General features: G+C 37.3%; 1 protein-coding gene across 7 annotated transcripts; it reads right to left on the bottom strand.

Moving 5' to 3' along the window:
* Positions 1–231: 231 nt before the first annotated feature.
* TMEM59 (transmembrane protein 59) lies at positions 232–24,535 on the bottom strand. Of its 7 annotated transcripts, none has more exons than XM_081055198.1 (10): positions 24,108–24,412; positions 20,650–20,682; positions 19,576–19,681; positions 17,925–18,019; positions 15,788–15,940; positions 14,159–14,240; positions 13,276–13,360; positions 9,313–9,421; positions 4,645–4,718; positions 1,024–2,720 (listed from the first exon to the last, which is right to left on the bottom strand). In XM_081055198.1, exons 1-10 carry the CDS (start codon positions 24,294–24,296, stop codon positions 2,714–2,716), a joined length of 933 nt encoding a protein of 310 aa, XP_080911324.1. In that variant the 5' UTR covers positions 24,297–24,412; the 3' UTR covers positions 1,024–2,713. The 7 variants fall into 7 exon arrangements, with proteins under 7 accessions (XP_080911321.1, XP_080911320.1, XP_080911322.1 ...); XM_081055199.1 differs by having other exon boundaries at positions 13,276–13,357; XM_081055195.1 differs by lacking the exon at positions 4,645–4,718 and having other exon boundaries at positions 232–2,720; positions 13,276–13,357; positions 24,108–24,534.
* Positions 24,536–24,537: the final 2 nt, after the last annotated feature.

Raw genomic sequence — 24,537 nt, 5'->3', positions numbered from 1 at the left:
AGTCAGGCCCTGGGTCTTGTTTGTTGTTGCCATCCTATCATCCAGCATAAGGCCTGGCACTTAGGCTCTCAAGTGGTTGTTGAATGGTTGAATTATAGATCTATAATAGGGTATCTGGGCAAAATCACTGCCATGGGGTGGCGGTGATGGGGACTCAGTTGAGAATGAACCTCTAGATCAATGATTCCCAATGTGTGGCCGTAAGATACTAAAAAGCCCACAAAAATTATAATAGAAATGGCACATTTATCTATGATAAAGCAGATGAACAACAGGGATAAAGTTGTTTGCTTTTGGCTAGAATATCAGCTGAGTAAAAACACTAGGCTTCACATGCTGATCAGCTGGGCTGATGATACACCATAGAAATTTCTGAGACAAGAGTGACGGACCAGATGATTTGGCAATTTTTGATTTACCAAAAAATAATCTATCATAAATAAAAGGTATCCATGAAGTTGTGTGAAAGACGGAATCTTGAGCCTAGATCATTATGGTGACTATTTTCGTAATTGCCTGAATCAGTGTGTCTCTTAGACTAGGGACCTGAACCAAGGACCTTAGGAATCTGTGAGGTTTGAACCAGAGAGTCAAGGGGCGTCAGAACTTCCCTAGGACCAAGACAAACTTCTCGAGAAGAGGCTTTTTGTGTAAGAGGAAAGAAGGTGGTACCTGTCTCATGGAAACAAATGAAGCTGGGCCCATCAAAGAAGGGCTAAACTGTTCCTTTAGGAAAAGGGGCCTAGAGGCTCGGTTTGGTTGCCTTAGTTAAAATTTTCAAGTCAAACACTTTTTACAGTGTGTGTGTGTGTGTGTGTGTGTACACATGCATATATTTTGGGGGGGATATAATTTTTTTCTTTTTTAAAAGTAGAATTTTTTTTTTAATGTCAGTCTCTTTTAATCATGGTGAAATAAAATGAAGGCAGGACACAAATATCTGAGTGCCTACTAAATACAAGGAATGATGGGGTATTTCCACATACAGGAATTGTCTCATAAACAAGAGTGATAAGTTTATTTGCACTTGAATCAATATTGTCAGAGGGAACTTTATTTGGAAAGCAGAGAAACAATACCAAGGGAAGGTGAGAGAATGCAGGACAATCGTACAATTGCTCCTTATCTAGATATTCTTTTTGTTTTTATAAGGGAGGTCCTTCCTAATAGTGGGCTGACTCCTACAAATCTGCACATTTTTTATTTCCCCCTCGCTTTGCTTCAGTTAAACCTGTGCCTGATATTAAGGAACCTAAGTATGTACCATGGGTAGGGAATAAGACAACTGGGCTTTATTTTAAAGGTGAACTCCAATTCTTCATGTTTTGTAACTGTTTTCTCATAAAAAATAAGACAATGACTGCTTGATGTCTGCTTAGTAATTCCTCCTCTCTTCTGCATCTGGATGTGTTCACATACTTTCTAACCCTTTAGCTTCCGAATCTAGACAAACTATTTTAAAACGTGAAACCTATGTTTTGTGAACAAGGTCTTGTTAACTATTTTTTTTGACTCAGAGAAAGCTGATGACTAGGCTGTAAGGTAAGTGTGTGACTCACTCTTTAGTCAGAAAGTACTACTGCAGTTGTCAGCAATGCCCATTGGTAAGGAAAGTATTGGTTTGCAAAGTTATCTAACATTTCATGGTATAGTGACACCGAATCATGTTAAGATTCTGGTATACTGTGTTACCTGATATCACTCTTAGTTTTAAATTTGTATTATTATAAAGGAATGATAATAATAGCTTTTGCCAAGTGAAATCTATACCTAATTCTGCATCACAAGAGTCTAATTCTTACTGTCAAAATGAAGTTTTCTCTGAAAATATCTTTAAACTTATACTTGACATACTTTCTAACAGAAAAGGTTCTCTGGAAAGACTCATCCAACAAAAGTCTACAGGCTGTGCAAATAACATAAAATGCACTTCTGAGAGGATCGTTTTTGCTTGAGTTTGTTCCCTGATCATATTATATAGCAATAGATAGAATTTATAGGGTTTGGCTAGGGGTGAGAAGAAAGATTGGAAAATCAGGAGTCTATTAAACTCAATTTCAGCACATAATTATTCAAATAAAATTTTAATAACTTCAGTTCAATACAACTGAAAATGTAGTGTCATCAAAGGGCATTTCCTGCTAAATTTCAAGTTACAGGCCGTGGGCTATTTCTGAGCAGAAGCATCATAGTCTACTGAGCATTCAGCTTATTAACTAAGGTGATTGATGGCATCGTGGCGAGAAGTGGGGAAGAACAATGATCAGCTCATAGAATTTGGCTAAGAAAGAAAATAAACAAAAACAATGCAAATAATAATTAAAGTAGCTACAGATATTAAAATAAAAATACAACTCCAAATATTCACCTCTTAAATTACTAGGAAAAAGTTACAGGGAAAGTTACAGCAAATACAGTCTTTACAGATTTGGGTAACTTTATTTGCCTTTGATAGTGATTGTTAAGCCCTATATCCAATGAAACCATTTTTAAAAGCTCTATGAGGAATGGAAATTTAGATGTCTATTACATTAAAAAAAAAAAACAAAAAAAAACAAAAAACCTTAAATTTCTGAATGGGCAAGATTCACTTTTGTAGGTAGAGGCCCTGCTTCTTCATGATCTTCAGCTTTAGATCTAACAACCACAAGAGAAGAAGCTGGGTATCTGTTTAGCTTTTGTTCGTTCACAAATTCCAAGTCACCATAGATACTCAGCTTCTGCAAAATAAAATCAATACACATTAGCAATTTGGATAATTAACCTCTCTAAGATATCAAGTAATTTTTTTTTCTTGGTTAAAAAAAAAAAAGATTGCTATAGACATCCTCAAGAATGAAGAATGCTTTTACTCAAAGTGTTACAAATATGAGATTCAGCTGCCAGGGATGGCCAAAAAAGTTTTTTTCTACATGTCCCAACTTAAAATATTTAGAAGTATAACAACTGTATCAAGAAAAAATTGCTCAGATTTAAATGAAGTTAGTGTGGCCACACCAAGAGCTCTGATTCTAGAGGTTTGATACCTTAAGTGATTAATTCCTTTAACTCTTAATTCTCCAAACAAGTTGTCAAATGATTTGATTAAGTTTCTCCCCTCCTAAATGTTTTAACTTAATACATTTAGAAAATAAGTGCTATTTTAAAAGGCTATGAGTAGAACAAAGAATATACATGAAACATTTTAACACTGATAGAAAGATCTTCATAAACATATAAAAGCTCCTCAAATTATTACTATTATATCCAAGAAGATAGTAAAACTAATCAATGAAAGCATAAAATAGTCATTGCAAATGTCATAAAATTCACTGGAATACAATGGTCACGTCTAATATCTTTGGAAAGTATTTTATGTAGATGTAGGTCTGTCTCCTAAAGGTAAAAAAGTGAAGTGCAAAGTTTTTACTAAGAAATGGGATAGATTTTGTTAACTCACTCCCTTAGCAACAAATCTCTGAATCATGAGTTAAAAATTAAAGTTCTGACATTACTGATAGGGCAAGTGACTAGATTATACAGCAAGAACCACACAGAAGTATTTAATGTTGGAAAGTTGCATTTAAAAGACGCTGAATAAAGAGTTTAAGTACTTATCAACATTGATTCATGCTACAACATGGATGAACCTTGAAAACATTATGCTAAGTGAAAGAAGCCAGTCACAAGGGACCACATACTGGTTGTCTATGGCTAGGAGTGGCAATGGTGGTGGTGGTTATGGTGGTGGTGGTGGTGATGGTTATGTGGTGGTGGTGGTGGTGGTTATGATGGTTATGTTGGTCGGGGTTATGGTGGTGGTGGTGGCGGTGGTTATGGTGGTGGTGGTTATGGTGGTTGTGGTGGTTATGGTGGTGGTGCTGGTGGTGGTGATGCTTGGGAGGAAATGAAGAGTGACACTAACAAGTGTGAGTTTTCTTTTGGGGGGTGATAAAAATGTTCTAAAAGTGACTGTTGTGATGGTTGCTTACTTAAACATGTTTCAGATACGGTCTGCTGCCTACGCTTTCAAGGCAATGGCTACCATGTCATAAGAAGATGGCCCAGTACCCTATACTTTTGCAACAAGAGAATAACTTCCAGACAAAATTCAGCAGTTGACGGATTGGACATGGATCTGATATATGTGGCCTCCTTAAAACCCAGAATTAACATGTGATAATTTGCTCTGAGTCATTGTGAAACAAAACTTTCACAACTCTACCTAGCAACATTTAAAGACCTTAACACAGCAACCAGGAACTGTTTGAATGATTTCAAACATAAACGTGGAAGAAAGTGAAGAGATGGGAGGTGAGGTGGGAGATAATGTAAGGAACTAAATTCCTCATCCTTCAGTAGGAAGACATTAGATAATATTTAAAGTTGATAAAACAAAAAAAATAGAAGATAAAATTTAAAAATGGTAACTACTTGGAAGTTTTTTAAAAACGACTGACTGATTTATCTGAAGAGAAAAATTTAACTTATGTTACATATATTACTTCTAAAAGTTAGAAAAATAAATTCAATTAGTAAATACATATTTGGGCTTTAGGCCTGGGCTCTATCAATAACCATTACACAATCTTGGATAAGTTACTTAAATCTTTTCTAAAACCCAGTTTCTTAACAGAATTTGGATTAAAAAGCTGTAGCACTTACATTGTTTTCCAATTGACTTTTTTATAAGACTTAAAGCTTCTACAAGGATCTTGTAGAAAAACACGGTTCTTGGTCTTGTTTTTTTGACAAAGAAAATACCATTTATTATAATTTAGGACATATTTCACCCTACGTCCTGAGTCACAGAAACCTTTAACATTTAACTTTCTTTTGTCTTGATCTTATTCTTCATTGTATCTTTAATCCCTTGAACAGGGCCTGGCACATAATAAGTTATCCATAAATGTGTGTGATTTATTAACACGAATGTTATTAGGAGTCTTTAAAGCTCTTAACTGACCACACAAAATCAGATGATCACGGTCTTGACAAATAGAGAAAAGGAAGCACACATATAAGGAGATAACAGTAAGGTAGCATCTACATCAACATCTGTTGCTACAGCGAATTTCTGAGGCTGCCTGATCTCTAGGAAGGAATACCCAATACTGCCAAACCCTGTTCTGGTACGCCAAGTTTGGCCTGCCTGTCAAGGACCACTATGAATGACAGACAACTATTATCTTAAATAGATAGCTCAACAAGAAAAACCGCCATCCCATTAATTTTCAAAAATGACACCATAAATGTGACAGAACAGAAGAAAAAAGTAAAGAGGACCAGAATCTTTATACATCAAGTCAATCTAATGACACTGCTTTAAGATCAACCAAGAAAATGAAATTCTTTGCTAACTCTTACTGGCCATTACAAATAAATGATATACGATAAATACCTAACTACTACAGGCAAAGCAGGCTAAAGATAAGTTATTTCAGAGCTTTCCTAAATAAGAAAAATAAAGCTGCCTATACATTTCTAAGACCACATTCCTGACCTTTATCACCACCATGTTAAGCTTTGTTTTAGTGACTGAAAAGGAAACTTTTTATATTTCATGTTTAAGCTCTAAGAACCAAGGCTGTACTGAAAAGACACATATTCTCTCATGTGATGGTTATGATGGTGGTGGTGGTGGTTATGGTGGTGGTGGTGGTTGTGGTGGTGGTGGTGGCTTATGATTTCCTACAAACATACCGAAACTTATATATATAAGTAACAAAAACAATATAAATAACATTGGTCATAGATGGATTATTCTGTAGGACTTAAAATGGAGTCTCACTATGGAGAGGGGTCAGCAATAACTTCTGCTCCAATAAAATCAATGAAAAGACTTTCTGAAAGTAAAGTTTAAAATAGGTGGCTTTTGGCCAAAAAAAAAAAATTGAATAACATCTCTAACGCTAAGTTCTCAATGATTTTTATAGTAAATAGAGGAAATATTTATACTGCAGTATTTTTTTTAATTTTTTTTATTTTTTTAAAGAAAGGCAGACTGCCACGTGCAGCGCCTCATTTGGATGTGTCTGGAGTCTTGGAAGCTTGACTACCCTATGTTCTCCTACAAATGGACCTTGAGAGCCTGTTTGGAGGTTCTAGCAGGGGAGCACAGCTACTCGTATACCCTTGACCAAGAACACGGTCCTCTCCTCTATCGGGGAAGGTCGTCCTGTTCGTCCGATTGCGCAGCTTTGGGAGGGACGCACATGGATCGGTGAGGGAGGAATGGGACACCCACCTAGCCAGCCAGATCAACCGAATCAACCCTGGCGATCAATAGGGTGACAGATGTTGCAGTCAGATCGCCCTCACATCCAGTACTGCAGTATTTTTAAGCAAAAGCAAAAACAAACATTGTTTATACTGAAAGAAATCCACTAAAATGGTAACACAACATTTCTGGATGAAAGGATGATTTTTTTCCTGCTTCTTTATATGTACTTTACAAATTTCCACACTAAGTATACAGTATTTTTATAATAAAAATATAGTTGAAACAACCTTAATACCTAGCGAAAGTGTGGTTTCACATACAAAGTAAAGCCTAAAAGCAGTGAATCTAAATAGCTATTTCCACACACTTTTCTAGAAAATATGTCTCCTCAGAAAAGTCTAGACTCTTTGAGGGTGCAGCCATAATTTAATTGTTAAAGCTAGGAAGAAGAGTTCAAAGAGGGGCAAGAAAATAACATTCAGAAGGCAGATAGTTGGAGAAAATGTAACAGCCATCACCAGGTCTCCACGTGGGTCTAAATGCCTTAGGCTTTATGGTCACTAGGATCTAGGAGGCGGAAGTGGGAAAAGTGGGAGAGAATTTCTCACAGAATTAAAGCAATACAATCAAAATTTATTACAACAGAGACAACATCGAAAAGGAAAAGAAAGATCAAGAGTCACCTGGAAAGATCCCCAGATCTAGAACACGTGACCAGACTACAATGGTAGTTTGCCATTAACATATCTAAACAGTATCAGAAGAGGAGGTCACTTCCATAGGTCAAGTAAGGTTAAGAGAGGAAAAATCTATGAAATGTTCATCTAAGCACTGCTTGGCTAAGAGAGCTGCAGCATCCTGGAACAGAAGCATGACCCATGCGGTCTCAGTGGTATTTATCTTCCCAGTGTCCGGGTGCACATGGGACCAAGGGTGACAGGACACCAGCTCCTGATATGAATCACATAATCAACGCTCCTATGCTGATTCCAGGACAACTAAAGAAACTTAAAAGTGCTGGCTCTGGAGTCACACTATCTGGGTTCAAGTTCTGCTTCTACACTTACTGGTATGTGACACTGGGGCAATTATATAGTCTCTCTTGCAGTTATTGTATCTGGAAAATGGGGATAATAATAGCAGCCACCTGACAGAATTAGTGGAAGAATGAAATGCGCTAATTCATAGCAGTGCCTAGTAAAAAGTGCTCCACGTTAGTCAGTAGGTCTGGGGACCAGCATCCACGTTGTGGTAGATTTATCAAGGTAAACTGCACCTGAGGCCAGCCATTCAGTCTTTCCTGGCAATAAACAGATCATTCTCTAGGTGTATTTTTTATTCTTTTAGAATATGCATCCTAGGGGTATGGAGAAGGAATTGAGCTAATGAAATACAAAGTAAAGAATAAAGTGCCACAGGATGGGGAGGTCAACACAGACTTCGAGGGTTCTGGCTTTCTTGCCACAGGATTTAGAAGGCAAGGAGTAACTCAGAAGGAAGTCAGAGGTAAAGGCAATGACCCACCGATGTCAGGTGGGACATTTCATTTTATTAGGAACACTAAAATGACTAAAATATTGACATCAGAATTAAATAAGAACACAAGTAGGTAATGCAGCAAGAGGATGTCATCAGTACATTCATATCAAAATGTACTTTTTTTTTTACAGAAATTTATGCAATCTCTAACACTTCTACAATTCCCAATCCTGTCCAACGTTATCAGTTTGGTTTAATTTCCTAATTTAAGTTCTTTTAATCAAATCAGTTCCTTACAGTACTTCCCTGATAGCTAGCTTATTCTTGTCTGTACCTGGGAAAATTGTCCACCCTCCCCTCTCTGCTAATCCAAATCTTACCACCCATTCCTCAAAATTCAGGTTAAGGTCCACATTATCGAAAAGACTTCACTGACAATCCCAGCACAGTCTCTGCTTTCCTTAACACTTTACACATTTAATTTGTGCCACTTAAACACCTGATCAGCCGTAGGAAAGATGATATACAGGAGCTGTAAGTCAAAAGAGCTTAATTGTAGCCTCAATACTTGCATTGTTGTGCAATCTCAGCAATGTTAACTAAACTTCGTAAACCTGTTTACTCATCTATAAAATGGATAATAAAACCTGCTGCAGAGTACTGCTGGACTTATATAAGAAAATACTTCATAAATTTTAAAGAACTATGTAAATGTTAGTTGTCAACACTATCCTGCCCCCGTTCCTAGCTGCCTAGATTACATATCATCTTAATAAAAAAAATATGACCTTAATTATTCATGTGTAAATCTTATATTAAAACATATCTTTATAGTCTTTTAAGATTAAGATTGGTTCAAGAACCATGCCAACTACTTATTAACAGATTCTATTTTAATTTCCCTTTCTTCTTTTCTCTCTTTTTCAATTGCACTTTTGGTGGCACAAGAGAGCTAAAGTTTATTTCAGTTGGATTTGATGTCAACAGACATTATCATCCTATATTTAGTTATGTAAATTTAGCTTTCCTTGAAAGCTAAATTGCATCATTAAATTATAGACTTTCCCCAAAACAAAACTCCTTTACTTAACAGTTACGTGTCTTGGTTGGGCCAGTTAAATTTTATCAAGGAAGTCATGATAGTTTTCTATCTCTCTCTGAGTTATATACCAGAACATGTTAACTCAAAATCTCTAGTTAACTCAAAATCTCTAGTTTTGCTGCTTCTAAAGCAGCAATTACTCTTGAACATTTGTGGCAATTAATTTAAAATTTAGTGGTTCTAAAAGTCTTCTTTCTGAAATATCACCTTAGAAACTTGTATCAACAGGTTCTTTCAGTCTCAAAGAACCAGGGAAAGAGACACTGTGCTCAAACCAGTCAATATAACCACAGTAGTTAGCATCACAGTAACCACAAAGTAACCACAGTAGTTAGCATCACAGAAAACTGGGAATAGTGATTCTTGTGCTGCAAATCTGTATGTGTTCCAACCCCATGTGTAATTAAAACTACCATTAAAACTTCTATTAATAGAGGCCTTGTTTTTCTAGTTAAACAAATCAAGCATTTCAAATGGTAAATCATATGGCTCAGTCTTCAAATGGCTGAAGTGTTAGCGTCAAATTTACCTCAGAGGGAACATACTGCTCCACCGCTGTCGCAACAGTTGCACAACAAATCCAGAGCAATACCATCACCGAGAGGACAAGAGTTGTAGTTAAAATCCATCCAGAGTTACTGAAAAAAAATCAACAATTAGTTATGTCAAAAATTTCACAATAGGAGATTCTTAATAATTAAAGGCAATAACCCATACGCACTTAGTTTACGAATACAATTAAAACTTTATGTGTACTATCCTTAAAACTATTTTTAAAAACGTACTTATAGAAGGAAGTATTATAATAGGTACTATATTAGGGTGGTATGATATCCTCTCCTTCATTTCTCAAGCTTCTGTAACATGGCTGTATCACTTTTTATAAGTAAAAAAATCAGATATACTGGCTTTCTGCTAAATATATAAAATTAAAGCAAATTACTGTCAAGGGTATTTTTAAATTACTAAATGAGATAAGACAAATGAAACTGTCCTATCAATTGTATGCTGCTATAAAAATGTCATATATATTATTTTGCAAGGTATTACAATGATACCCACTTAAAAAAAACCCAAATCTCAATCACAGAATAAATTATGAAATGGTCATTTGTTTTACAAAAGGATTCACAATAGGCTTCTGGAAGTTAGCTTCTCTAGAACATTTCAAATATTTAATTTGCTACAATTTACTTATATTTCAATTTACAAGAGCACATCTAGTATGAGGCATTCTGCACCCATTAGAGCATATCTTAGTAAAGATAGTTATGCGTTTCTTATGATTAAGATATCTTAAGGTAGAAAGCCAGTTACAAGAATCAGCAACTAAAGCTTTTTCCATAATTGACCTATGTTTGCCAAACTATAGATTAAAATTCCAAGAACAGGAAAAAGTCAAGCAATTTTTAAATATTTAAGAGTCTAATTCTGAAAAACTATGTAAATACAGGTAATCCGATTTTCACATCTGTGCTTATCCAACACTGTCTAACAAAAGATCTGGACTGACCACCATAGCCCATTCACTTGATGGTTTGCCAACCCTTGAATATGCTAAGGAAAAAGTATGCACAGTCATTGTTTGTCTCCTAGCAAGAAACTGACTCTGTAAAATGCATTTCATCTAAAAGCAGGGAATCCTATATGTTTTAAGTATTCCATTTTAGAAAGATAATAGAGTAAAAAATATTTTTTAACGAAAAATGTCTAATTTTCATATTCCAGCCCTAATCTGGGTACTAAGGAATACCCTTCCATGAAATGAAAAGGATATATTTGATATCTGGGTTCCAGTAACAATTAAACCAAAAAACTGGGGCTCATTTTATAGTCAGGTCACTTCTGCAATCTCTACAACAAAACAATCCTACAGATTCTCGACCATCTCCACTATCTCCTGTTCTCCTTATCCACCATCCTAGTTCAGGCCTCATAATATCTTGACTTACCGAAGTTCTCCAACCCGGTCCAGGCCTCATCCTAATACTAAATGATTACTTTCCTGCTCCTATCTAGTTCCTGTCTACCTGGTTTGGTCAAATCTCTGATTCTATTGACTCTCTATACATATTAACATATCCTATACATTCTTTAGGAAGCCAGCATAGCTGAAAAAAATTAAGCAAATGTGTTACAACTAGCAAAAATCTCTACTCATCATTTAAGACTTATTTCTCCTCTGTAAATCCTCCCTTTGAAACCTGATAGACTTAGGCATACTCCTTGTACTCTGTACATGAGAGATGTGTGTATGTATGACATACAGCAATCACACTGGGTTTTATTTGTTGTTTGCTTTTTGTTTTTTTTAAGGGGAAGGGGAACAGGACTTTATTGGGGAACAGTGTGTATTTTCAGGACTTTTTTGGGGAACAGTATGTTTTTCCCAGGACCCATCAGCTCCAAGTCAAGTTGTCCTTTCAATCTTAGTTGAGGAGGGCGCAGCTCTGCTCCAAATCCAGTTGCTGTTGTTCAACCTTAGTTGCAGGGGCACACTCCATCATCCCTTGCAGGAGTCGAACCGGCAACCTTGTGGTTGAGAGCACGCGCTCCAACCAACTGAGCAATCCGGCTACCCGGGAGCTCAGTGGCAGCTCAGCAGCAGCTCATTGTCTTCATTCTAGTCGCGGAGGGTGCAGTTCACTGGCCCATGTGGAAATCAAACCGGCAACCTGTTGCCCAGAGCTCACACTCTAACCAACTGAGCCATCCGTCTGCCCAATATAGCAATCATATTGTGTCGTTCATTGTTTGTGTGTCTGTCTCTACCATACTAAACCTGAGGACTCCATAGAGGCAGAGACTGAACATCTTTTCTTATTTCTCAAGTCCCTAAACAGTGCCTGGACATAACACATTCTGCAAAAAGAAATGACGAGTGAAAAAATGAGTGACCTCAATTTCCATTCTGGAGGCCAAAGGTACCTTCCTAACAGCTATGTGATACAATATAAAGAAGCAGTAAGAGTCAGAAGACCAGATTGCACTGACTGGCTAGGTGACCTTGTATGCAATCTTAAAAATCATGACCCTTTAGAAAGCAGACAGCTATGGAAGAACAGGATGAGTAGAAGACGTAGAATTAGAAAACCTAGGTTTATTTTAACATAGTAGATGTATAATCTTGGGGGTAGTTGATTCACCTCTCTGATCTACCTGCTTATCACAGGGTATACTGTTCTAAGAGTCAAATGAGATCACTGAAGGGGTAAAAGCCTTTAAAAAAGAATACTCTTTATTAAAATGTAGGATACTATTTTAATAATTCATATCTGTGCACAGAAACTTCATAGGGTAGGATTAAATTTCTAAAGTTAGTTATTTCATAAGTTAAACATTTACAAAATTACTTCTAAAATATTAGATTTAAAAGAACAACATAAAAGAACAAAATGTTAAAGGGTAGTAAGTCACCAATAAGATGCCAGGTGGTGTAGCATTGAGAATTGTAACTTATAATAGGTGATTACTTAGCTTTCATAAAACTATCAAATTGCAACAAAAATCCTAAATACTGGAGAGAGAAAAATTGCCCCCCCCCCTTTTTTTTGCACAAGGTCAAAAGCAGGTTTAGAAATGAAAGGAAGAGAAAATCTAAAGTTAAATACTCATTTTCTTACCCAGTTTAAAGACTTTGTTCAGTAAAAGGCATTAATTTCTAGGTTCCAACATAACCCCACTGATATGATAAAACCTGTCAAGAAACTACAGGAAGCATGCCGTTTGGCCTACTGCTGTGTTACAGCTGAGCTAGAACAGCCCACTAGAGTATACACACTGTTAGGGTAAACACTTCGCTGCACGACCTACATGCTTGGCCTGGTGGCTGAAACAGAATAAATAATTATCAGTAAGTGTTACAGCCCACTTTCTTTCCCTTTTTTCTTTTCTTTTTTTCTTGTGTTGGGGAGCAGGTGAAGAACTCCTTGAAGAGGAGAAGCACGAATACTTTGCTGAAACCCTCCTCACCCTCAGAAAGCTGGATACTCCTTTTGAATATCAAGGAGGGCATACGGTATCCATTACCCCTGCCTGTCCACTTTTCCCTGCCATCCTTAAGAATCTTTGGCATAGAGTGGACACTCCTTAGTACAGAACATGAAGCCCTCCTTAACTTATAGCCCTTACCTACCTCCTCCAGCCTCGTGTATGGCCCTGCAGCTAAAAACTAAAATGCAACCCCCAAACCATTAACATTTACTTTTAAATTAACTTAAATGGCTAGAGAAGTACATTTCTTAATATAAATCAAGGAATCCCAACAAGAAAGCTTTTGTACTGTGAAATACCTGCTTGGGTCTTATTAAAATAGTATCCACATTACCTTTTAAACAAACTAAAATACCCCAAAGTACAAGTTTGGTAGGAAAAAGGTAAAAAAGCTTTTTACTTTTGAGCAGGTAATAATAATTTTCAAATAATAAAAATGAATATATCTCTCAGATACGAATCAGATTTTATCTCCTAATACCCATAGAGGAATACATACAGAGAGAGGCATCTTAAAAAGCCATCACTGTCTCCATCTTCAAGATAGTTCCTGTGTGCTTGTGAACTTCTCATTTGAAGATCTGCTGAAATAATAAGGTACATGTTTATAATATCCTATACTCCAAGACAGTCTCAAATGACTACTTCTAGATCTATACACGACACAGACATCCAGTTGTTCTCGTAAGTGTAATCTGGTAACTTTTATAATGAATCCAAGTTCCTATGGCACATTAAACACTAAATGGATATTCTACTACATTAAGGATTTTGTATTTTATTTTCAAATTCTCACTGGCATTGATGCTTTTCATTTAATTACATGTGGACATGAATAACAGAATTTGGTTCGTTCTAATGTTAAAGACGGCCTTATGCGCCGTCATTGTCCACCCACTTAAATAATAGGAAAGTCAATTAAATCAGTATCTAAAATAAGGAAAAGGTAAGCTCAGCTTTAGCTTGATGTTTTGTATTCCCATGAGTTAAAATTCACTTCTAGTGTGGAAACAAAGGAAATATCAAAATATTTCATTAGCTTATACTCATAACATCCTTCAAAGCAAACCAAATGGTTTTAGAATAGTAGTTCTCAAAGTACGGTCCCCAGACCTGCAGCATCCACAAAATCTGGGAACTTGCTAGAAATGCAAATTCAGGCCCTTTCCCAGATTTAGTAAATTGGAAACTTTGCAGGGGGGCTCAGAAATCTGTTTTAACAAGCTCTCCAGATCCAAGTGCACATTCAAGTTTGAGAACCACTGTCTTACAAATTACGTGTTCACCTTCCATTAGTGTAAAAACAATCACTCAGCCAAGTCTACCACAACCAGATTTGACTGCTGAGGTTTTTATCCCAAGCTGCTTAAAATAAAACTTACAGGACATTTTGCTTAGCGATGATTCTTTCAAATTTGTAGGCTCCTGTTCCAACTGTGGTGCATACTGGATTTCTGGCTTAGACTAAAATGATAATGAAAGCAATTAAGTCATTTGTACTTCTTAAAGCCTTTCTCAGTAGCTAGTTCTATAACAAATCATCTCTATAAACATTCAAATTGAGAAAAAGTAACAGAAATATGATATAAAAAATAAGACACATGAACCACAATATATTTTAATTGCACTTCCTAAACATCACATCCAGTGCCTTGCAAAGAAACAGACAGATTTCTGGCATCATCAAGTACTTAGTCAGTGTAACTTCCAGACAACATTAAAAAAAAAAAGAAAAGAAAAAATATGAGGGACAAATTGCAACATACTGCATTAAATATCATACCCTGAAAAAATGAGTTCTAATTGTAGTTGATCAGGAATAATTTAGCAGACTGCCAACATTTTTGGTTAAACCCTTATTATCTCTATCTTTTTCCTATTCTTCTCTAAGTATGAGCAATTCATAAATTATAGATAAACACTCCACATTTTACATGTAATGCTGATCCTCTGAAATGGGGGCTTCTCCATCCTAATTACATTCAAGTTGACACAGAGACACAGCTAATTTCACATCTAATCAGGAATGAATGAGGGCTCCACTCTAAGAGTCAACTTAAGCTTTAACTTAAGTAGCTTTAGGACACCGAACTTACTCATGAATTTAAAGAGAGAAAAATCCCTTCTGTGTTTTACTTATTACAGGCCCAAAGCTCAGGACACAGTGCTAAAAATCACATACTAGCCTCATAGTAAGCTACTCAATTAGCGATAATAATTAAAAGGCTTACTTTAATTATTACCAGAGAGAAAGACAGTGCCATAAAATCATTTGTGGGCTGGTAAATCTGAGGAATTCGACTATGGAATGAAGAGGAAGTCAGCATGGCAGGGTGGCATATGAGCCTTGGAGCTAACGTGACCTGAGTTTGAAGCCTATTTCTGTTACTTACTGGCAGGATGACCTTAAACAATTTAGATAAGACTCAGTTTCCTCATCAATAAAAGAGGGATAATACAACCTCATTCACTTGAAGATATAAAATATATAAATCCCTTGTGCATAAGAACCCTCAAGAAATAGCTAATATTATCTTCGCATGTAAACAATGAGATAGGAGAAAAGTTACTTTTCTAGGAGTCAACATGCTTTTTCAACAAGCTCTCTTATAAGAGTTATGAAGAAAAGCACTAAAACAACTAAAAACTATGTCATATTGCTTTTCTCTAATATCCATATGTGATATATATACATATGCCACTATTTACATTCAAAATATATTAATTATACTTATCTCCCACATCTAGAGATTTTATTTTATCAATTTAACCACTATAAAATTTAGAAGACTCAGAGTTCTTGTTAGATAAGGACCAATGGGCTTTAGACTTTCAAAGGGCAGAGTGTCATGATGCCCAATGTTTACATTACGCCAAATAAGTAATTATTATTTGATAAACATTTGTAAGTGATTGAATACGTGGCACTATGCCAAGACATTCATTTAAGACATACACATTTACTGTTGTTGATATTTATTTTAGATGCATCTATGAAGCATAGTGATCACCTGGAATATAACTATTTTTCCATCATCAGCTTGAAGATAAAAAGTCCATGAAGATGTTATGAAGCTCTGTGCAGAGTCCATCATGTCACTCCAGAATGACCTTACCAGAGTTAGAGGGAAGAGTAGATGCATTCTGGGCATCAGGGACATAAGCTTAAAAAAAAAAAAAAAAAAAAAAAAAGCATAACAATTAAATCATGATAAATATATTATTTTTTATATATGTGTATTCAAAACAGCAACATAATCAAGATTCTCCAAATCCTTACTGGGACAGAGTGTAAATAATTAAATGAATCTACTATAATCATTAGCATTAAACTCTTATCTATGTAAATTAACTATTATAAAGCTTAAAAATCCCTTAAATTTGCCACCAAACATATTTATAAGCTACTTGTCACCTCTATCAGAATGAAAAGCTTTTGAATCAGGTCCAAAAATGGGGAGAATCTTAAGATTTGATTAAATAAAGACTAGCAAGGGGTGGCCTATCAGCTCAGTTGGTTAGAACGCTGTGTTCTTAACAAGGTTGCCAGTTCGATCCCCACATGGGCCACTGTGAGCTGCGCCCTCCACAACTAGATTGAAACAACTATTTGACTTGGAGCTGAGGGTCCTGGAAATGCACACTTAAAATAACTAAAAGTTAAAAAAAATAATTAAAAAAAAGACTAGCAAGACCTCAAGAGGTAGAAGGGAAAGGGATAACATACATTTTCATCTTTAATGCTTTCATGTAAAATAAATCATGCCATAATGAACATTATGATGGAAAAGAGGAAGGCAAAAAATCAATCAAAAGAATATACCATATTTCCCGGAAAATAAGACCTAGCCGGACAGTCAGCTCTAATGCGTTTTTTGGAACAAAAATCAGTATGAGACCCGGTCTTAGTTTACTATAAGACCACGTCTTATATAAGACTGAGCTTTATATTAATTTTTGTTCCAAAAGACGCATTAGAGCTGATTGTCCGGCTAGGTCTTATTTTCAGGGAAACACAGTATGCATAAAATGAAAAATGTGACAACAGGGCAAGGTGAAAAAAGTATTTATGGGCTGAATATATGCGTGTGTGTGTATAGTAAGCTACTGATAAAATTTTAACATTAATTGGTATCTTTCCTCCAATTCTAACATAAATATGTGAAATATGCATATAATTCTTAAATGAAAAAGATTAGAAACAATCTACATGTCCACAAATAAGGGAATGCTTAAATACATTATGATATATCCATCCAATGGAATATTATATAGTGAAAAAACTGAGTATTCTTTATGTATATATATTTTTAAAAAATACGTGTATCCTCGTATATGCATAAAATATTATCTGTATAGTAACCCTGTCTACTTTAATGGAGAAAAAGTGAATGGCTGAGAGATACAGGACTAGGACACTTTTCACTATATAGTCTTTTTACCTTTTGAGTTTTCTACCATGTATTTTTTATGTAAAAGTTAATAAAATTAAAAAACTTTTCCCAGTATGTTTGGAGTACAGACTTTTCCCAGTATGTTTGGATATGGGGGTTGGGGAATTATAATGCGAGAAGTAATCAGGAGCCAGGTTGTGATAAGTGGTTTGAACTTAAACACATATGCAATGGGGAGCTACTGAAGTATATAAGATTGGAGTATTATAAGATGTATGTAAGTACATAAGATGACATGATAAGATTTCCACTTGGAAAATAAATACCTGGGCACAGACTAAAAGGTGAACTACAGGGGGTTTTAGTAGGAATATAGTTTGGAAGTTAATTTGGTAAAATAGATGAGAAATGATGATGGTCTGAGTGAAGGCAATTGCAGGTGGGATGAAAAAAGAAATGACTCTGAACTATCAAATTCCCTGAGCCCCAGTTTTTTTCATGTGCAAAATAGAGATAATATCGTTATTGGATCATGAGAAAAAACAAAATGAGATTACAAATGTGAACATAACTTTTAACAGTAAAATGTTATACAAAAGTATAGTTGATTTTCCTATCTGCTAATATATAATTTGCTTGCTAAAAACTAATTATAAAATGTAACACTAGAATGGGATCAAATGGGTGGTAATCATTTCAGTACAAGTAAGTGCAATCTAAGCAGGCAATTTTGAAAGGCAGTATTGTTTCGTACTTGTTCTTGTCTCAGTTCAGCAAACGGCAGTTGATTCTGGCAACCAAGATGGCAAGCATATTGCTCATCAGATTGGGAATATGCTTCTGTACATGCTGTAAGAGAAAAACAGTCAAATTATAAGAAAGAGAGGCACAGTGAGAGAGAGAGAGAGAGAGAGAGAGAGAGAGAGAGAGAGAGAGAGAGAAGGGAGGAGGACAGAAAAGGGATTTGGCATTTTACGAAGAAATTTCTTATACTTAAAAAGCATTTCATCAGTATGGATTTTCATCAGTATGGATTTTCAAATTTGGTAATAGCAGCAAATGTAATATTTAAAAAGAAAAACAACAACAAAAAATTATCTTTTACCTCCTGCAAGTCAAATGTTTCAGGTATAAATCTATTAAGTTCACACTCAGATTCTGGCTATATGATGACATTCATGAAGGGAACCTCGTAGCTAAGGTTTGCATTCATTGGACAGGCATCCTGAATGAAGTTTTGGCTCCATCATTTGTTGGCTGTGTATGTGACCTGGGCTGAGCTGTTTAATTTCTCTGACTATTGATTTCTACATGTGTAAAACGAAACACAATCATCTATTTCATGGGGTTGAACAAAATAGTATACATTATTATGATTTACACAAATATATAATATTACTGTTCAGAACTGATTACTTAGTTGAGAAGCAAGGATATTCGCATGGCAAAAAAAAAGAAAAACAAAGCAATCAAGCACCTTAAATTCTGAGAAAATGGGAACTTAGAAAATGTTCTACATCAGAATTCTGGGTCTCTACCAGATATACTCTCTTCATTAGGTTCACCAGAGCCATTTCTTCCTTGTGATAGAACACTTCACCACTATGCTGATCTTATTTTTCTTTTCAACCCAGTCATGTACTTGTAATATACTTCTCAAAGATGCTACATAATAAAATGAACAGCATTATGCACACATAAAGATGGCCAGTTAGGAGACTGAGCCACCAAAAATCAGGTTATGATATTATAGAGGCTGGATGTGAGTCACGACACAGTGACTGAGAGAAAGGCACCTTCTGCTACACTGAATAAACAGTGTAATGTAGTGAATGGAAAAAATTCCATTATAGTTCTTTAAAAAGTTAAATGTCAGTTTTGTCCTGATTACAGGTTTCTTTTATTAAACACATCTCTTTCAGCCAAAAGTAAGAATAGTGGTTTAAGAGATGACAAAGACCCTGGCTACTTCTTTTATTGGCATGACCCACAAAGAATACACTATTAAATACTGAGTCAAAGGCCTGATTCAGTAAAAAACTTGGAGCGAAGTCAACTAGCCTATGATTGAAAGGCTTAGGAAAATTATACTATCCATTGAAAAGGTAGGGATGAATTATGAGAAGGGTAATTACTACTGCATTTGTCTAAACCAAATACTTGGTTAAACAAAGATGTCCTATCCATAGTACAAAATAAACATTGTCTCAACAAACAGATGAAATTTAAAGCCCATGAAATTTCTACAAGTAGCTACGAAAAGTCTTACCTTCATGATAATTAAAATATGCTGGGTGACTAAACATTATGCTTGTCATTTTCTGAGGAAAATCCATTAAAAGTATAACAACTCCAAGAAAACATCAACGTTATATACTGCTGGTGTCATTAGCACACCATCTTACCAGATTCACATTCCAGTTTGGTCCGATTTAAATCAATTCCATCATCCACAAACTGACAAATTGAAAACAGCCTGCAACCTCTCTGACATGCGTACAACTCCTCTTCCTAGGGAATTCAAGAACAGGGAGGATTACCAAAAAACAGTATTTTCCAAAAATACTAGTTGGCCAAAAAAGGACAAAAACAAAGCAAAGTTAGTAGGGTTTGTTATAAACTGACCAATAAAAGTTCTATTACTGAAAGAAAATGATAGGAGCCAGGTAATACCCAAGACCTTTGCCATGTCAAAAGGTTTTAGTTTCTTATTTTTAAAGTGATATCCAAGAAAAGAAGCCTAGTGGGTAAAAATTACTCTTTCCCCTTATTTTGTGAGGAAAAACTGAAAGTAAAATAACAGTGACATAATCAGGACTTTAACAGAGGTAGAAATGAGTAAGCAAGTATCTTAGGACCAATGGCACATTTCTGTCACATAAATATTTGTACAAATCATCAGGCTTATCAGGAAAAGTATCGTGATTAGCTTCACATGGCAAATTGTGCTATAAAGGGCCCCACAAAGTGAGGTGTACATCTATAAACATGCTTAAATGAAAGGATTTTTTAAAACTTGGCTTACTTTAAATGAAAACACAAACGAGCAACAGTGTGACATATGAGAAAGGCCAATGGAAGGAATCAGACAGAGGTGAATGACCCTGCCCAAGTTACTTTACCTAGCTAAAGATCATATTAGTTTTCTCATCATAAAAGGAGGTAATAGCTATAAATTAGCTCCAAACCCCTCAATAATGCTGGAAGACAATATTTTTAGCACAGTGCCTGGGACATAGAAGGTGTTCAATAAATGGTAGTAGTGTTAATCATAATGAAAGACTTTTAAAATAGGAAACAATAGTTATAGACATCATTGTATATGTGTGGGAGCTCAAGGTAGGATAGATTCTTCATTACTGGAAAATGTTAACTGCTTAGTAAGACCAATGACAATGTCTTCAACAGGCTTTTCTTCAATGAAACACATATAGTATTTGAAACAAATCAGTACATGTAGGGGAAGCCCCTTAACTTACTGTGTGATCCACTGTGTACAAACTGGCAGGCACCTAATAAGGAAACAGGATGTGCATATACCAGTTAGCAACCAGTACAACAGTATTCATTTCTTTCCAGCAGAAGGATTAGTAAAATTTATGTAGTAGCAGCAATCCAATTACAAAGACATGGCTGCAGTCTAGTATTAAACAAGCTTTACTATACAGCTTTAAAGGTAGCACATTTTTGGACCTCAGTTCTAGTTGCATTTATTGTTAAGGTGAAATTGAAAGAATTTTAACAATTAAAATAAATTTCATACCTGAGTTGCTTTAGCAGACTTTGTAAAACAATGGAAGCATTCTCATGTCTTTGGAGCATCACACATTTCCTTATATTGCGCAGAGGAAGCATGAGCTCATTAGTATGAGCTATACTGCATGCCATTTCATTTTCAGATATGTATGTTTTCTTCTGTTAAACCAACCCAACAAGCCCTCCAGTACCCTTTTCAAAAGAGAGTACGGCATGGTGAAAAGAGCCTAGGTTTGAAGCTCAGCACCACTTATTCTGTACAACTATGGGCAAGTCATTTAATCTCTCTCAGCCTCAGTTTCCTTATTTGTAAAACAGGGACAATACTCTTACATCAATCACGAATATGATTATACATTTTATATATTCACAATATTATTAATATTATGCTATACCATCTCATAAACAGACATAACTTGCATAACATATTTAATGAGCACCCATATGTGCCAGGCACCGTACTAATACTTCACATCTCATACAACACCCAGTACAGAGGAGGCACTCGGTAGCAATGAAGAATCATATCCTTATTCCAAGCACATGTTTCATGTTTTAGATAATATTACTCCAAGTAAATAATTCATGCCCTATGTATCCCAAATGACTGGCATAAATCTCCTCTGATTTAGAGCACAAGGAAATGGTGCTCCCTACCAAACAGAACACCAGCTAAATAATTACAAGGAATCTCAACGATACCATTTATAGATTTTATGTGCATTTTCATATCCTGAGGTAGGTCAAGCTAACTATTGTCTCATTATTCAGCACTACTAATACTATACACACCAAACTGGTTTCATAACATATAGCAGAAGACATAACTATCTGCTGCCATGTGCTGAGAATGTCACACATATTATCTTTAACCCTCACACTAGTTCTGCAAGGTGTGAGGTTTTTATTTTTTACAGCTGGCAAAACAAAGTCAGAAGTTAAGTGATCAGCAAGGACACACAGATTGTAAAAGCTGGGAGTAGAACCCAGGTTTGTATGGTTCCAGAGCCCACACTGTTAAAAAATGACCGAACTGGCTCTAGTTAGCTTTGTTATTAACATGACTTATGTCTCTTATAATTGGACCCAGGCAAATTATGCAATTGCACTTTTGAGGAAAGCTAAAGGGTGAAATATAGTAATTTTTAAATAAGTATTTGTGAACAGGTAAGGTAGTCTACTTTCTTACAACAAATAATTAATTCTGAAAAAAGAGTCATCAAGATGAGAGTTCTATCTGTCAGCTACAAACACCAGAACAAGAGAGGCTATGTGAGCTTGTAAATTCATCTAAATTCACTTCTTATACAACACACTGCTTTTTCCTGAAATGCAAAACACAATAATTTGGAGGAGGGCCAACAGAAATCAGTGAAACAAGTAAATTTAATACACCGTTATTAACAGAAGATAGCACAGTGTAGCCAGTTTTGGGACTGAATTCCTACTACTCCACTACTTCTTGGCTTTATGACCCTGGGCAAGTCACTCAATCTTTCAGAGACTCAATTTCTTCAATTGTAAAACCCTATTTTGCAGGGTGGTTGTGAGAATTAGGGATAATGGGTGTAAATCTCTCATCATACTGGCTAACAGAAGATAGTTAATGAATTTTAAGTCAAGGACATACAGGGACCAGATGATTTAGAGTTCCTGGTTGAGAATAGCCTTTAAGTGGAAAAAAAAAAAAGTGAAAATGACTTACAGATTTCACATTAATTTTTAGAAAGTAGTGGATATTATCCTTCTGAATTATTTAATTATTCTCTTAGCATTCTAATTCATACTACAAACTAGCTAGGAAAATTCCCCCCCCCCCAAAAAAAAAAAAACCGAAACAAAACCCCCCAAACCAGCAACCAACCAGTCAAATGATACAAACTAAGTCCCCGCCCCAAACTAGGCCAAATCAATGTTAACGAGTTTTCTCATACAATCCTCTTAGATGAGAGGTTCACAAGAAGGGAATAATGTATTTAGGGGCAGTATACATTGATTTAAGCCTGGAAGTCAGAGTTCCTCATTTCTCTCTCTTGCTATATATATATATATATATATCAACAGGATAGTATTTAAGATAATACCCTACCCTACACTTTTTCTTGAAAACTGATAAGCCTCATGCAATGTAAAATCCAGCAGTACACTGACATAGGGGAAGTGACCGCATGAAGAACTCTTCATTTCCACCCGAAACGCTTGCCGATAAGGAGCAACCTAACTTCACTGGGGCCTGTCCTGCTGGTCCCTTTGTCGTTTGAGAGAGCAGAAAGGGCTAACCACGAGGTTAAGCAACCAGCACAGAGGGGAGGATGGAAAAACGAGGAGAAAACGACCAGCAACACTACCCAAAGCTCTTACAAATAAAGGCAGTGGGGGGAGAGGGGCGGATACCCAAATCACACACGGGAAAGTGCCGGGTGGTTACCACGCCATGGAGAACGTTGAGTACGCCGAGTCCTCAAGGGGCGCGGGCGCGAGCAGGGAGCGACAGGAGGGCCACCCCTCTCCTCACGCTCTGACCCTTTCCCCCGTGCGGGGTGGCCTCGCTTCTCCACCCACTGCTCCACGACTTCCCTGCCTTCGGCAGCGAACGGTCAATTCTTCGGATGCCGAACGACCCCGTCCTGCTTTTTCTCTGAAGCCGCGCCAGTCCCTAGAGGCGGCGCCGTGCACACAGGAATTCAGCACCGCTCCGGGCGCGGACGGACTTAATCCGTCCCGTCCCACAGCGGACGGGTCTACTCGTCTGACTCCGCGAGCACACTGTGCGCCCCCAGCCCGGACAGGCGCCAGGAAGCACGGGTTATAAACTAACCTTTGGCGTGTGGGGCTGCCTAGCTGCTCCTGGCCCCGCTGCCCGTTGTGCTCCGCGAAGGGGAGGACCCCGCGTTAACCGCCAGTGTCCTCCTGCCCCTGGGAATGCTCGTCTCCCCTGCTGCCCCGCAAGCTCCCAGGGAAAAGGGGTCGTATCTCTGTCACCTTTGCGTCCCCCAACCCGTGACGAGGTAGGTGCAGCACAAACTTCCGGTAATCACACCAGGAGCGGGCTGCGGGTGGGATTGGGGAAGAACACAGGGAGACAGAGGGGGAGTGGTGGCCTCGGACAGCGGGCGGAGCGCGGGACAATGGAGGGTGGGCGGTCAGAGAAGGGTGGCAGCCCGGTGCGGACCGGCCCTACCTTGGGGTAGGTGTGCAAGGGGTAGGTCAGCTGACAGGCCCGATGGCAAGACGCCGTATCGCCCAAGACCGAATCAAACGCTTCAGCGGAAACGGTTCCCGAGCCTCCGGCCAGGGCCATGGTCAGCAGCAGCAGCGGCGGGAGCCCCAACTGGGCCCCGACCCAGAGGCTCCCCTTCGGCGTCGCCATTTTCTTTCCCTGTCACGGCAGCTTCACTAGCTCCTGTTTTCTTTCCAGGGTTTCCTCCTCCTTCCGGGGCCAGCCCCTTCCCCGCCTCTCGAGCCACCTCTTCCGCCTCCGCTGTCTCAGCTCCGCCCAGACCCGCTCGAAACTGCCGCCTCCCGCCCCGCCCCGGAGTCTACGAACTTGTAGGTGGGCGAGACGAGGTAGAGGCAACAATCGCGAGGACTAGAGCGGACCGACTCTCCCT

This window comes from Rhinolophus hipposideros (genome assembly GCF_964194185.1).
Source record: "Rhinolophus hipposideros genome assembly, chromosome: 8".
NCBI classification, from domain to species: domain Eukaryota; kingdom Metazoa; phylum Chordata; class Mammalia; order Chiroptera; family Rhinolophidae; genus Rhinolophus; species Rhinolophus hipposideros.
This window is presented reverse-complemented; position numbering and strand designations above follow the sequence as displayed.